Here is a 14,094-nt window from a genome sequence, read left to right as displayed (position 1 = left end):
TTTCTTGTCTTGCGGTTTCCCCGAGACGAAGAGAGGATCGCTCTCTGCCTTTCAAACGCGTGATACGCGTGACGCGCTTCTGGCACGCGTCGAAACCTGCACTTAACTAACTACTCGTGCCCCTAATATTACGCGGCCGCCAACGTGGATATTTATCCTTCACGCGGATAAGGATAACGATTGCCGAAATACACGATCCCCTTTATTTACCGACAGAGAATATAAATTTTCGCACGCGATGAATCCGTGAACGATGGACCCCGAATTTTGACGAGGATCCGTCAGCTGATCGACGACCACCGAGAGCAACGAGAGCTGAATTTCTACAACGAACAGTCGCGAAACTTACGAGGTTGTTTCACGCGGGAGGATAATTCGCTGTCATCGAAAGCGAGAAATCGTAAGGATCCTCTTATCGGATCGGAAGGGTATGGGAGAGGAGAATCGAAGGGGAGGCAGGAGGCAGCGTGTTTACGGTAAAAGTCATCCAACCCGGGAGAGTATCGACCTTCTAGCGTTCTGCTCGCGCGGTCGAGCGCCCCTCCTCTCCCCGGGCGCTCCAATTCCAAGGTCGGGACGCGCGGTGGCCGAAAATTTCCGGAGGACTTCCGGCGGGGTTCCGAAATCGGACGACGACGGGGTCGGGTCGAAAAGCGTTTCGAGCGAATCGGGGAACGGCGAAGGAAGAGAGACGGGTCGAGGAGTCGAGTCCAGGATGATCGCGAATAGGAGGAAGAAGAAGAAGAAGAAGAAGGGAGAGAGAGAGAGAGAGAGAGGAAAGAAAGAAGGGAAGAAGGGAAAGAAGGAGGAAAGAGAGACGCGGTCTGTGCGGCGTGGGGGTGCGCCCACGCCAGTGACGTCACCCGGCGAACGTTGGCAGCGTTAGCGGCGACTCAACGCGTTGGTGTCGAAGCGACCGCGAGGGCGAGAAAGAGGGAAGAGCGCGGAAGGAAGAAGGAGAGGCGCGCGGGGGAAGGGGACGATCGCGCGAGAGGAGCAGCAGGAGGACCGAAGAGGTGGCGAGGACGCGCGAGGGACAGAGAGAGGCCGAGGGGCGGATGGAAGACGGGGAAAAGGAAGGAAGGAGCACGCGAGGAGACAAGTCGAAGCGGGAGGATCGCGAACGGACGAGTGGACGAGAGAGAGAGAGAGAGAGAGAGAGAGAGAGACGGTGCGCTCGGCGTGGTGTCGCGATGGAGGGCGAGGACGGCGAGGCGGGGGGAGCAAGGGCGGGGGAAAGGAATGAATGGAAATCGCGGAGAGACACGCGGGAGAGACGGATGATTCTAAAGAAGCGGAGGAGACGAGGACGGTGCTTGCGTTGCCGTGCGCGTTTAAGGAAGAAAGAGGGAGAAAGAAAAGAGAGTGAGCGAGAGAGGGAGAGGTAGAGGGAGAGAGAGAGGGAGCGAGGAGCGAAGGCGGTGGCGGCGGGCGAGGATGATCAGGGCGTCTCGAGGAAAGAGACTGGGCGAAGGGAGGGGAGGCTGGCGTATAGGTGAGCAGCGTGAAGAGTATCGGGAGTATGCACGGGGTGATGTCGACGACACGTGACGCCGGCGAATCTCGTCTCGCCGGCCGCGAGTATCGCCACCGCCGTCACCGCCACCGCCACCGCCACCGCCACCGTCACCGCCACCCGTCACAGCAACACCACCAGGAGCACCAGCAGCCTCCTCGCGCGCTCTCTCCGCGCGCGCGAGCGCTCTCTCGAGGCGACCGACCGCTTCCCGCGCGAGCCGCTCTTTATTAGTCTACCGCGGGCCATCGTGAACCCCTTTGGTTGCCTCGCCGGCTCCACGCCGGACCCCGACGTTTCCCGACCTTCCTCCTAAACTTGGTCGTCGCCCGACCGAACAGCCGAGGAGGATCCTCGTAAAAGGGGGAGAAAGAAAGGAGAGAGGATCGAAGGAAGCGAGGCCGGGGAGAGTTCGCCACTCCGCACGGATCCACGGACCGGAAAAAGGTTGGGGAGCGAGAGAGAGAGAGGGAGGGAGGGAGCGAGAGAGAGAAAGAGAGAGAGCGGGCGGGCGGCGGCAGGCCGTGTCGCGCGAGAGGAAGGGAGAGGCGAGTCGGTGTGGAAGAAGAAGAAGAAGAAGAGGAGGAGAACAAGAGGACGGACAGAGCGAGAAAGAGCAGGATCCTCCAGTGATACGATACCGGGCAGCACGCGCGCCGGTACGTCGGTTTTATCGGGCGCAAACTACGACCGAGCGAACCTTCGACTTCCGAGCGAAGCGCGCGATTTCGAACGCTCCACTGTGACAAATCCGACTCTCTTTTCTCTTCGCTTCGTCCGCGATAATCGTCTACCTGGATTCTCTGCCAGAGAATCGTATTAAACGGATTCTATCGCGTCTCGCGCGGCAAAGTTTTTCGGAACGAACAACACTTGTTCGCGGAAAGATTTCTCCCGACACTTTCTTCCTTCGCTTGGTGTTACCTTCTCCGGGAGAAATTTGATCCAAGCGGTGCCGCGCTTTCTACCTGCCGTCCAAAGGAAAATAAAAAAAAAAAATTAATAATATATACATATATATATATATATATATATATTTAATATAAATATCTTTCGTGAAGATCGTTCGTGAAAATCTCCCCTTATCTGGCCCTTTCCCCTCCCCTGAAAGTGGAAACGCAAATATCGTGGAACCTAGTGCGGATGTTAACGCGCGGACCAGTCCAACGCATCCGCGAGTGTCATCGTCGTATTATCAGCCCAACTGGATTAGCCAGAGGAGAACTGATCGATCGCGACACAGTGGTTCGTCGACACGTTCTTGTATCATCCACGATTCTTCTTCTTCCTTCTTCTTCGCCGCACCGTTTTGTTTCTCCTCTACGCGTCGCTCGTCCATCGCGCGAACTCTCCGTTCGACGTGTGACGCGTCGTGACATGTGCGATAGTCCGCGAGCCTCCGCCTCGTTATCTTCGTGCTCTTCGTCCTCGTCCGTATCATCGTCCTCCTCCTCCTCCTCCTCGTCGCCGTCGCCATCGTCGTCGTCGTCGTCGTCGTCGAGGAGAGCAAAAGAGTATCGGGTGGCCGCGCGCGAGCGGAAACAAGGGAAGAGGAGCACGTGGACGACTGGCACCGCGACGAGGGCCGGCGGCGCGACAGGTTGAAAAGATGCTGGCACTGGCGATGCGCCGCGAACACACGACCGGGCGCAGCAATTACGAGCCCGCGAATCCGCTCGCGGGTTTCGACCACTTGCAGCACAACAGCGGGAACCCGTTCGCTGTTGTGCCCTCGTCGTCGGAGGCCAGGCTTCGAGAAACCGGCCCTGAGCCCGACGGCGAGTTGCAGGAATTCGTGGACATCGCTCAGGTACAGCAGCTTCTGCAGCAGCAGCAGCACCAGCACCAGCACCAGCATCAGCAGCAACAACAACAACAACAGCAGCAACAGCATCAGCAACAGCAACAACAACACCAGCAGCAACCGCAACAACAGCATCACCACCATCATCATCATCAGCAACAGGTGGCGGCCGCCGCGGCTGCGTCTTGCATCTGGGGAGCTGTTTACCCGCCGCCGCCGCCCGCGCTCGGATACCATCATCACCATCACCACCATCACCATCCACCGCCACCACCCTCAGGTAACGTTGCCTCGATCGTCCAACGCCTCGATCGTTTCCACTTTTGGCTCGCGTGCACGGTTCCAGGAGGTGTCTCGTCGATACGCGTGCCCACCTCGATTCGTCGCCCTCCCCCTGCCCCTCCCCCCCGAGTCTCTCGGACCCTTTGGTACGCGACGCGTACCTCGCCTCGCCTCTTATCGGCCGGACAGAATTTCTTTATGGGTAGGACGCGAGACGCGAGAGGATCTATAAGCGCGCGCGGCCACGCTTTTCCCTACGGATCGGACAGGCCTGACCGATTCTCGGCGCTGGCCAGCTTCGTGGCCGGCTACCGGTATTGGCGCTCGATCTAAACACTCGGTGATAATCGATCTTTACGAGCGACACATCGAAACCTGTATTTCAAGACCGGCTATTAAGTTTCTTGTCACCGCTCGAATGCGCCGGCTCGGGGGCCCTGTATCGCGCCGCGACGTCAACGCGATGCCGGCCGCGAAACGTTCGGAACGAACGTGGGTCCCCCGGCTCAGATCCTGTCCCGATTATATCCTTCGATTCTGGCCTGAAATACGCCTTCGAATTCTCCGCCACGCTTATCGTCGATACTCGTTCGCGACTTCTCTCCCTCGTGTGGGCAACCGGGTGTCCGGCTCTCGTTCGTTCGACTTTGTATTTTCTTCCATCATTTTTTCTTTTTTTTTTTTTTCACCTTCCCTTGTCTCGACGTTTCGAAACGAAACGAGACGAAGAATTAACCGTATTCTCTTCTTTTCTTAATTCGACGAAGACAACCTCTCGAACCTTTCACGCGATTTTATTAACGTTATTTAATAATACTCCTCGCTTGAAATATCCTGTCTAACATTTTTAAAAAAGGTTTTATCTTCATTTTCCGTGTCGTTGAACGAGGTGGACAAAGAGTACGATAAAGAAACTCAAATGTTCCTCGAATGTTAGATGGGACGGTTCTGTCGGCAACGACTATTAGGTTAGATACGTAGATTTCAAGCACGGACCGAACAGCTTTTTTTTCGCTTGCACTTGTTGCTTCGCTTGTCGACGCTTCGCTTTTTATTTCGTTCCACCTTGGTGACGGACTCGCCTACGATTCGTTGGACATTCCAGAAAAGAAAAAAGAAGGGGAAAAAGAACAAGGAATACACGACGACGACGATGAAAAAAAGGAGAGGAGCGGTGGCGCGAGCGAACGATCAACGCGATCTCTTGCCGTCGGATCGCGAACGTCTATCTGTGCCGCGTTCGCTGCCCTGCCGCGTGGATCGGAAATCCTTTCGAATCTAATAAAAAAATCTATCGATCTTAATAATCCACTGTCCTCGGTTAATTGTTATTTTATCGCGCTCGAATAACTCGTGGTGGTGTGCGAGATTGTCGTGGAGCGGAATGGCATTTCTGATGGAGATAACATTAACGATAACCGTTGATTAATCGCGAGATTAACTCTTCGATCGTTGCTCCCCCTCACTGTTTGCAAACTGTGAATATACTATGTTCTAATTTTACGATGTTACACTTCGATAAATAAGCGCGTTTAACGTCCCTCGTTACGTTATTTTTCATCGTTGAAAAAGATGATAGATTGATTCAACGCTGCTTGAACTCTCGAAACCGATTATACGATATGAAAATTTCTTTCATTTTCACGAGTTTAAGTAAAGTTTATTTTTAATACAAACAAAGTAAAATAAATTTCTACTTATTTTTCTGTAGAATATATAAATATGGTGTGTGCCATAGCCACGATGTATAAAAAGAAAAATAAGAATAAGATGAATATTAATAGTAGACACGTAACGTTTGAATTATTGCAATTATCTCAGGTAGAATTTAGACGTGGGTACGTCACTTGAGCCATTTATGAAAGTTCTCAAAGCTGTTATATTGCACGAGCGATTATGTGCACGAATTAGGGAGGGTTGGTGCGAAAAGAGGTCAGGCAACGCGGTGTTCGATGTTCCGACGCGTCATAATGTCATTAAGGATCCCGACCGCGACGATTAATGAAAGAGAGCTCGATCCTCGGTGGCGTGAAAAAAGCGAACGAACGAGACAATGGATACGGAGAAACGGTATCCGAGGGAACCCCGAATAATTTACCTTTTCGATTTGAATAATAAAAGCGAGGATGAATCCTCGCTCCTCCTCTCCCCTCTTCTTCCCTTTCCTTTTCTTTTTTTAGAACTTCAATTCCTCTCGCTCGCATCATTCCCTTTCGACGAATTTTCTTCGTTTCGATTCCGAAGGGAAAATTCCGATAGAGAGAGAGAGAGAGAAAAATAAAGCGCAAGGATGAGCGTGAGCTGTTTCGAAGGCGATTCGAGAGGATGGTGGGGAGTTTACGAGCGGTCGGTGGGAAGGGAAGAAGAGTCGACTCCGTTGCCTCGAATTCGTACGAAAAGAACGATCCCCCTCCGAGAGAAAACGATCAGAGGAACGGTGGACGGTTGTCGGACCACGCCTAATCTCTTCCTCCCTACACGGTAAATCGAATTATTCCTCTCCCTACGCGATAGCTTTCGGTGCAACACGAGCCATCCGTTTCTATTTAAATCCCTAAACCCGAGTACCCCTTAAATTCTTCCGTCAACTTCCTTGTCAACCTCGTCGATATTATTCGAGAAACTTTCCACGCCTCTCCGCTTCTTTTCTTCTTTTCTTGGAAAAAAGCCGGACAAGTGGAAACAGGTGGTTCAGGAAGTTTTCTCGAATCGCTTAACCCCTTTCGATTGCGTAAAATTGGCGCATCGAAGAACAACAACAACGACCTCGACGTTTTCGGTTCGTTAAACTGTCATCACACTGTCGAGTTCGCGCATGCTATGGAATTTACCGTACCACATCGTGTCATCGATTGATTTCATTCAACTTTTACCATCGCGAAGGAAACGATACGCTAATCAGAGATTGCGACACACGCGCCTCGAACAATAAGAGAGCTGTTGTTGGCGAGGAGAGAAGTCGTCCTCCATACTCGGGATAAATTCCTAAAGTTTTCAGGTCGAGGAGTTGGACAGGCGATTCCATCATTGCCATTCACAATTTCCCGGCCCAAGCAGTTCGCTTCCAAGCAGGTAGCCAATAGTGTGGAGGGATTCTTTCTTTCTTTCTTTTTTTTTTTTTTTATTTCTCTCGATCGCGGCGCGGGGCAGGACGAGCGGGCAGCAGCTTTCATAGATCATTGTTTAAAGTGTCGTGGCTTTGTATGGTAACGCGAAGTAAATCGTACGTACACTCCTGACATTTCGTTATTATTGTACGACCCGTAAGACAGGAAATCGTACATCATGCACGAACCTACGGTGGGCGGGTAAAAGGGAACGAGTCACCTTCTTCTCTTCGAGCGTTCGGCTCATTGGCGTTCCGCGCGATGTTAAGTGTTTATACGCCCTCCGTCTTTTCCCTCTTCCCTCCTTCCCTCCAACATTTTTCACCGGTTCCTTCTCTCTCTCTCTCTCTCTCTCCCTCTCTCTCTTTCTCTTCCATTCTCCACGAAAACGCTCACCATTTCGACGGTTCACGCGGATACAATAATCAATTGGATGGAGGAGGTTGCAAGGGAAAGGGGAAAGAAGAGTAGATCGATTCGTGGAATGATCTTGGAAGAGGAAACAAGAGGATTGGAAGATTTCTTGAGATACGATTGATCGATGTATCTTGAATTTTTCGAATCTACTTCGATTTCCAATTATTCCAAGAGAAGACTTAAGTTGAGAGAATCGTTTTGCACCGTTTGCAAAAGAAAGAAAAAAAAAAAAAAAAAGAAACTCTCTATGAACAACTCTCTTTCTAAAGCTTGTTCAACGCTCGCTCTGTCACTGTGTTAATCAATCGGAACGGTCGTCCTTAGACCCTAAACGAAACGGTAGAATTTCTCTAACGCCCACACCCCATTTCCCTCATCTACCGTGATCACGAAGCGCGAAATGGCCAACCGTCTGTCGGAGCCGCATTCCACGTTCCGTCTCTGACCCATATATATATATCCGCGGACGACAATGAACTCTCTCGTCAAGAAGAAGGAATCTAGAGTTTCTTTTTTTCTCGAGTGGAAACGGATCGGATTTAACGATCAGGCCAGACTCGGGTCATCCTCGTTTCGATACGCGTTCGAGCCAAACATTTTCTCCCCAAATTTGCCAGTTTGCCAAATTTCCCGGGATTCTTCGCTCTCTCTCTCTCTCTCTCTCTTTCTCTCTCTCTCTCTCTCTCTCTCTCTCTTTCTCTCTCTCTCTCTGCTTCTCTTTACATAACGCGGCGCGATTTCCATGCTCGCCATCCACGATTTCCATAATCGAAGCTCGAGATTGATTTCGTTGCAGAAAGTTTGAATTAACGGTATCATCCATTCAAGTAAGGAAAGAATTTGTAAAATCCTTTGCTTTTTTACGTTTCTAAAATTTTCTTTATCGTACGATCATCTACGACGAGTTTTATATCCGACGAATATTATTTTCGTCTCGAGTAGAATTTCGTGCTTACTTGATTTCGTAGAAACGAATGGTAAATGTTCGAAATTTCGTTGGTGATTTCGGCCATCTTGTGAAATTTTACGTGCGAATCTCGCGATACGATGATGCAACGGTGTGGAATAGTTTCGAGGAGGAATTCGCGGAAACGACGATGATAAGTTGAAACGGGTAACGTCACCACTTCGATCCGTTCGACGCGCTTCATATTAAGCGACAAAAAAAGTCGCGAGAGCCGAGATTAGAGTCTCGAATCTCTCGATAACGGCAACGATTATAATAAAATACCAATCTGTATAACCGTATCTATTATCGAATTTACGTACGTATACGTCATTGCATTCGGATATCGTTCCATCGCTCTCTAATTCGATATTTCGAATGTGATGCTTATATTTGCTATCGTGAGTCATCGGAGCGTTTGGCCTCGAAGCCAAACGCCTTTATATTTCGTGTTCGAATCCTCGAGTTCGAAAAGTTTCCCGAAAAGTTTCGCGTTGTCGTTTTGTTTCTTTTTTTTAGCATTTTCGTGGAATTCGAAAATTCTTCTCCCCCTCTCCCCTTCCTCTCTATGTATGCGCGTAATAATGCGGATTTTTTTTTTTTTTTTCTTTTTTTTTGCGCGCCTCTAAACATCCCATTCGTCATAGTTGGCCCGCGTTCCAACGATGAGACGATGGATCGCCGCTGCCAAAATCATTGCGCCCGTCATAGATGATGGTGTAACGTCACAAAGTTGGATCGTTGGTGAGTGTCGTCGAATAGTCTGAATCATTGGACGGGAATAAACGGCGCAGTTTTCGCGGTTTAATTTCTCACGTCGCTTAACAACTTATCGTCGGATAAATAATGACGGATGCCATTCGGATGAGCATCTTGGATATTATAATTCGACGGTGAGGAATTTCGACGAATTTGACCCTGTGATATTTTACCCCGACTGAAACTTTCTCGACGAAAATGCAAATTTCGCTCGAGCCGAGAGTATTCCTTCTTCTCGCACGCTAGTTGTTTCACGGATAGATATCGCTTTCATGGATATAACAAATAAACGATGCGATCTTAGCGATTATAATTTAGCGGGGAGGAAAAAATTTTTCAATTATTCCGTGTAACTGGAAGATCTGATCCCGCTAGATTTTTGATGTTTCTTTTCAATTTGGATCGAATTTCGAACGATACTTCTTCTTAGATTAGAATAATATATCGCTTTGTTAAAAGAAAAGAAAGATAAGATCGAAGATCATAAATTGGCATATCGATCGTTTCCATAGTTGAACCATCGATCGTGGATATCGATCGATCCGTTCCTCAATTCCGTTTCGAAGAAGAAATTCATTTGGACGACACGTTGGACAGACGACGACTTGGCCTCTCACTCGTGCGCGGGTACTAAGAAAAAGAAGCTGCGTTAATAATCGGAATTGAAACGACGAAACACGATTCTCCGCGCATAAACTCCGCGGGAGAAGGTTGGTCGGCGGTAAACGCGATTCGTCACTCTCGTCTGCCGTCGAAGTCGTCGCTCGTCGACTCGTTACCGGATGTCTTAATAAACAATGCTAACGATTTCCCGCTGGATTACACGCCGTGGCCCGTTTGTCGCGAACGTTGCACGAATTCGTGACAATTCGCCTCCACTATTTTTGACACTTTTTTTCAAAATACAAGAAAACCGATTCCCTTTCCTCCTTTCTTTTTAATTAATTGCAACGAAATCGATCGATTGGTGATGAGATTCCAACGATGAAGCGCGTTGCACTTTTTTCAAAAAAAAAAAAAAAGAAAATAGATATCGAACATCGATCCTTCTTTAATTCTTTCTTTAATTAATTGGAACTGAAATCGATCGATTGGGATTCACAATTATAACGCATCGCGAATCGTTCCAATGATGAACTATGAAAGTGAAGTCGTGCATCTTTGACGCTTTTTTCAAAAAAAAAAATCGATTCTCTTCTTTCCTTTTTTTTTTTTAATTAATTGGAACTGAAATCGATCAATTGGGATTCACAATTATAACGCATCGCGAATGGTTCCAATGATGAACTATGAAAATGAAGCCGTGCATCTTTGACACTTTTTTCAAAAAAGAAACGAACATCGATTCTCTTCTTTCCTTTTTTTTTAATTAATTGAAACTGAAATCGATCGATTGGATTCATAATGTCAGCGCCGCGAGTCGTTCCAATGATGAACTATGAAAGTGAAGCCGTGCATCTTTGACACTTTTTTCAAAAAAGAAACGAACATCGATCCTTCTTTAATTCTTTCTTTAATTAATTGGAACTGAAATCGATCAATTGGAATTCACAATTATAACGCATCGCGAATCGTTCCCATGATGAACTATGAAAGTGAAACCGTGCATCTTTGATGCTTTTTTCAAAAAAGAAAGGAACATCGATTCTCTTCTTTCCTTTTTTTTTTTAATTAATTGGAACTGAAATCGATCGATTGGATTCACAATTATAACCGTTCGCGTCAGCGTCGCGACGCGAGTCGTTGGAACGGTGAACCGTGAAAGTGGAGGCAGTTGCGCGTGCAACGTAATGACCCGTGGGTATTCAAGCTGGATCGCGTTATTCCCAGTTCCATCGGGGGTAAACCAATTTCCGCGAACCCGCCAACTCCCGACAGGCGTTCCGTTCCGTCCCGTTTTTTTAATTTTCACGAGCTCGCCGCACGAAACGGCGCGAGGAGTCGGGCCGAGTCGGGGTTAATTAGAGCGGGACGGGTGGAACACGCGCGTTTACCCGCCGATTCCACGCCCGCCCCCTCTCTCCCCTCCCCCCGACCCGAGGTTAATTAATGAAATTTTTATCGCGCGTCGGACGAAACGAGGGATTCACCGATGGAACGAATGATTTCGCTCGAGGGTAAACGCAACTCGCGAAGGACGAGCCGCGAATTTTTTTTCCTCCCGCGGAATTCGCTCTCGAGGAATTTATTATTATTATTTTTCATAGGGGGGAGGGATGATTTTCGAAAGATATAATATCGAAAAGCAAGCCGTCTATCCTCGGTTATTACCTTATTACCGGATTCTAAACCGGATTCTTGTCACTTTCGAGGAGTCGGCGGGAAAAATTTGCACTTCTGAAAGTAAGTTTCTCGACTCTCCTACCGGATTCTTCTCCGATTTTACTTTCCAACGGATTACGCGCGATACTCTGTCCAGAGAATATACAAACTCCTCCTTTCCGCTCACTTTCAGAGAATCATTCTCGATCGGACGAAGATCACTCCCGAGATAATCTCTCTCTCTCTCTCCTCCATATTTCTCTCTCCTCCAGGAGAGAGGATCCGAGCTCCGACTCTTGCCTGTTCCTGTTTCCTTGATCCCTCCTCCGACCGCGTTCCAACTTTCGATAATATAACGGCAATGGACGAAATCCATGAATGACGATAGACGATTCGGGCATTCGAGTTCCTCCAGTTCGATTACATAAATCCAGATTGTGTACACTGCGGCGAAGCGGTGTTTGCGCTCACTCGGTCGCGCATATATATTTCTTCTCGCCACGCGAAAATCTTCGCTCGTTCACCTCGTCGTGTCGTCGGTCAATGACACGTTGGACGACGTTGCCGCTCGGACCCGAGGATCGTCGCGTTTACGTATCGCGCGCGGATCCGTGAAAAAGGTTGGCCCCCATCAAGGGGTGAGGAATCCGCAGGAAATCGGCGAGAAGAGGGGTGGGGAGGAAAAAGGGAAGAAAGGAGATGGTCGGCTCGCGGGATCAATCGTCGTCCAGCGCGTGATTTTATATACGAAACACATTGTTATGCAAAACGTGGAGGGACGATCGGCGAGCGTGATCCCATCGTGCTGATCCCTGCCTCGGAATCCCTGCCGAGGATGCATTCTCGAGCCAAGGAAAGAAATAATTCCGCACTTTCTTCGCGCTCTCCTCCTCTCGGGATATATCCAGATTTCGAATGTCCTTCCCTCCCCGCTTTCCAATGATTTCCAGCCGCGTTCTCTTCGAATGGAGGTATTTATATATATATATAAGAGGGATCACGATGATGTACCGTTTGAGAAATTTGTTTATCTATCGAATTTAATATTACGAGTGGATACAATTATTTCACTCGAATGTGTTCTCGTTCGAAGGGAAAAATATTATTCTCGTATCGTGACATATAGTTAAGATTCTTACGAAAGATATCGAATTAATGATAGAAAAATAATGAAAGAGATTTGAAAATTCTACGAATCTTAATACATAAAACTGTATCAAAAAAAAAAAAAAATATTATTCTCGTATCGTAAGGGTTAAGATTTCTTACGTCGAACGGAAGAAAAATGATGAAAGAGATTTGAAAATTCTGCGAATCTTAATATATAAAACTGTATCAAAAAAAAAAGTAAGAATTAAGATTTCTTACGTCGAACGGAAGAAAAAAATATATTTTTCGTATCGTAAGGGTTAAGATTTCTTACGTCGAACGGAAGAAAAATGATGAAAGAGATTTGAAAATTTTGCGAATCTTAATATATAAAACTGTATCAAAAAAAGAGAAAAAAAAGAATTAAGATTTCTTACATCGAACGGAAGAAAAAATATATTTTTCGTATCGTAAGGGTTAAGATTTCTTACGTCGAACGGAAGAAAAATGATGAAAGAGATTTGAAAGTTCTGCGAATCTTAATATATAAAGCTACTAAAACTTAATATATAATATATCAAAAAAAAAAAAAAAAAAATATTCTCGTATCGTAAGGGTTAAGATTTCTTACGTCGAACGGAAGAAAAATGATGAAAGAGATTTGAAAAATTCTACGATTGCCAACTATATAAAACTATACTCCGTCTTACGGAGAAAGGAGAGATTTGAAAAAGAAATTTTTTTTCTCCCTCCCGTGTACGCGGATCGGAAGGGATGGAAGAAGCGGGATGGAGCGTTTTATGGCGGGATGAATGGTGGGGGGGTAACGCGGCGCGTAAACGCAAAAGTGCAAAAATAAGCTTGCACAATGTAAGTCGGAGCGTTATCGTCTATGAATGGTTTATAGAGGCGCGAGGCTTGGTTCTACGTCAGCATCGAGCGATAAGAGAGGAAAGCGTTCACACACATCGTCGTTGACGTCCAAGTGCACGGGCGAGACGTGGCCACGCCGGGGGAAAAGGGAGAAAGGGATGAATCGATAGCGGGTACAGAAATAGATACCCTGTTCCGCCACACTGTGTCCGGATACACCCCATCGATCCGGATCCGCTCGAAACTCTTGCTCTCTCGTGGCCAGCGAAATCGATAGTTTTCTTTCTCGAACGCGAGATTCGAACAACATTTCGTTTGAGAATGTCACTATGACGAATAATATTTGTTCTTGAAATCGGGATTGAAATAATTCGTATAACGTTTGAAGCAATATGATTTGTAGTTTCAATTTTTTCATTATTCAACTCTCACTTGAGTTGTTCTCAAGAATTTTTCGTTCCGTTGAGAGCGAAAATTAATATCGGAGAGATACTTTCAAGCGTTCTTTTCGCTCTCGAGCACAACTCTCAAGAAATTATTCTCGCATCTGCACACGTTTTATTTCCTATTAGAAAATTTAGCTTGGAATAGGTGGACACAATTCTTCTTTTCGCGTTTAATTATCTTACGTCGAATGCTTTGAATAATTTCTATAAAAAAAAAAAAAAAGAGGAAAAAACGATCGATCGATTGATTTTTGAAAGCACAAATTTACTTAGTAATTGACTTTCGCGGCTAAGTGTAACTTGGTTCGTTTAAAAGTTGTCAGTCATTGAACTTTATTCTTTTCACTTTTTGCCTCATCAACGATTGTCAACCTTTAGAAATTTCTCTCTCGACTCCTATTTGCAAAGTTTCGAGGAGTTTCGCATTCGTTTCGCGCGCGTGTAACTTGTTCACGCGGTCAATAGGAATCGGCCGTTGGAAATAGTAGCAAGATTGACGTCCACGGCTGAATGTCACGGAGTTGTGACGAACCGCGCTCGAAACAACGACCATTTCCAAGATAGCTGTCCCTGTTACATGTACTCGCTACGTG

The 14,094-nt window shown here is 47.1% G+C and overlaps 1 protein-coding gene across 1 annotated transcript in view; it reads left to right on the top strand.

The window, feature by feature from the left end:
- Window positions 1-2,689: 2,689 nt before the first annotated feature.
- The window catches only part of LOC122713062 (dendritic arbor reduction protein 1), a 33,751-nt gene continuing 22,346 nt past the window's right edge, over window positions 2,690-14,094 (top strand). Inside the window, exon 1 of the mRNA XM_043933200.1 lies at window positions 2,690-3,600. Within this exon, the coding sequence (XP_043789135.1) occupies window positions 3,126-3,600 (475 nt within the window). The 5' untranslated portion in view covers window positions 2,690-3,125. The remainder of the gene's footprint in view (window positions 3,601-14,094) is intronic.

Source organism: Apis laboriosa, unplaced genomic scaffold (genome assembly GCF_014066325.1).
Source record: "Apis laboriosa isolate Shangri-la unplaced genomic scaffold, ASM1406632v1 scaffold21_cov150, whole genome shotgun sequence".
Lineage (NCBI taxonomy): Eukaryota > Metazoa > Arthropoda > Insecta > Hymenoptera > Apidae > Apis > Apis laboriosa.
Note: the sequence above shows the minus strand (reverse complement) of the source record. Positions and strands in the feature narration are given on the sequence as shown.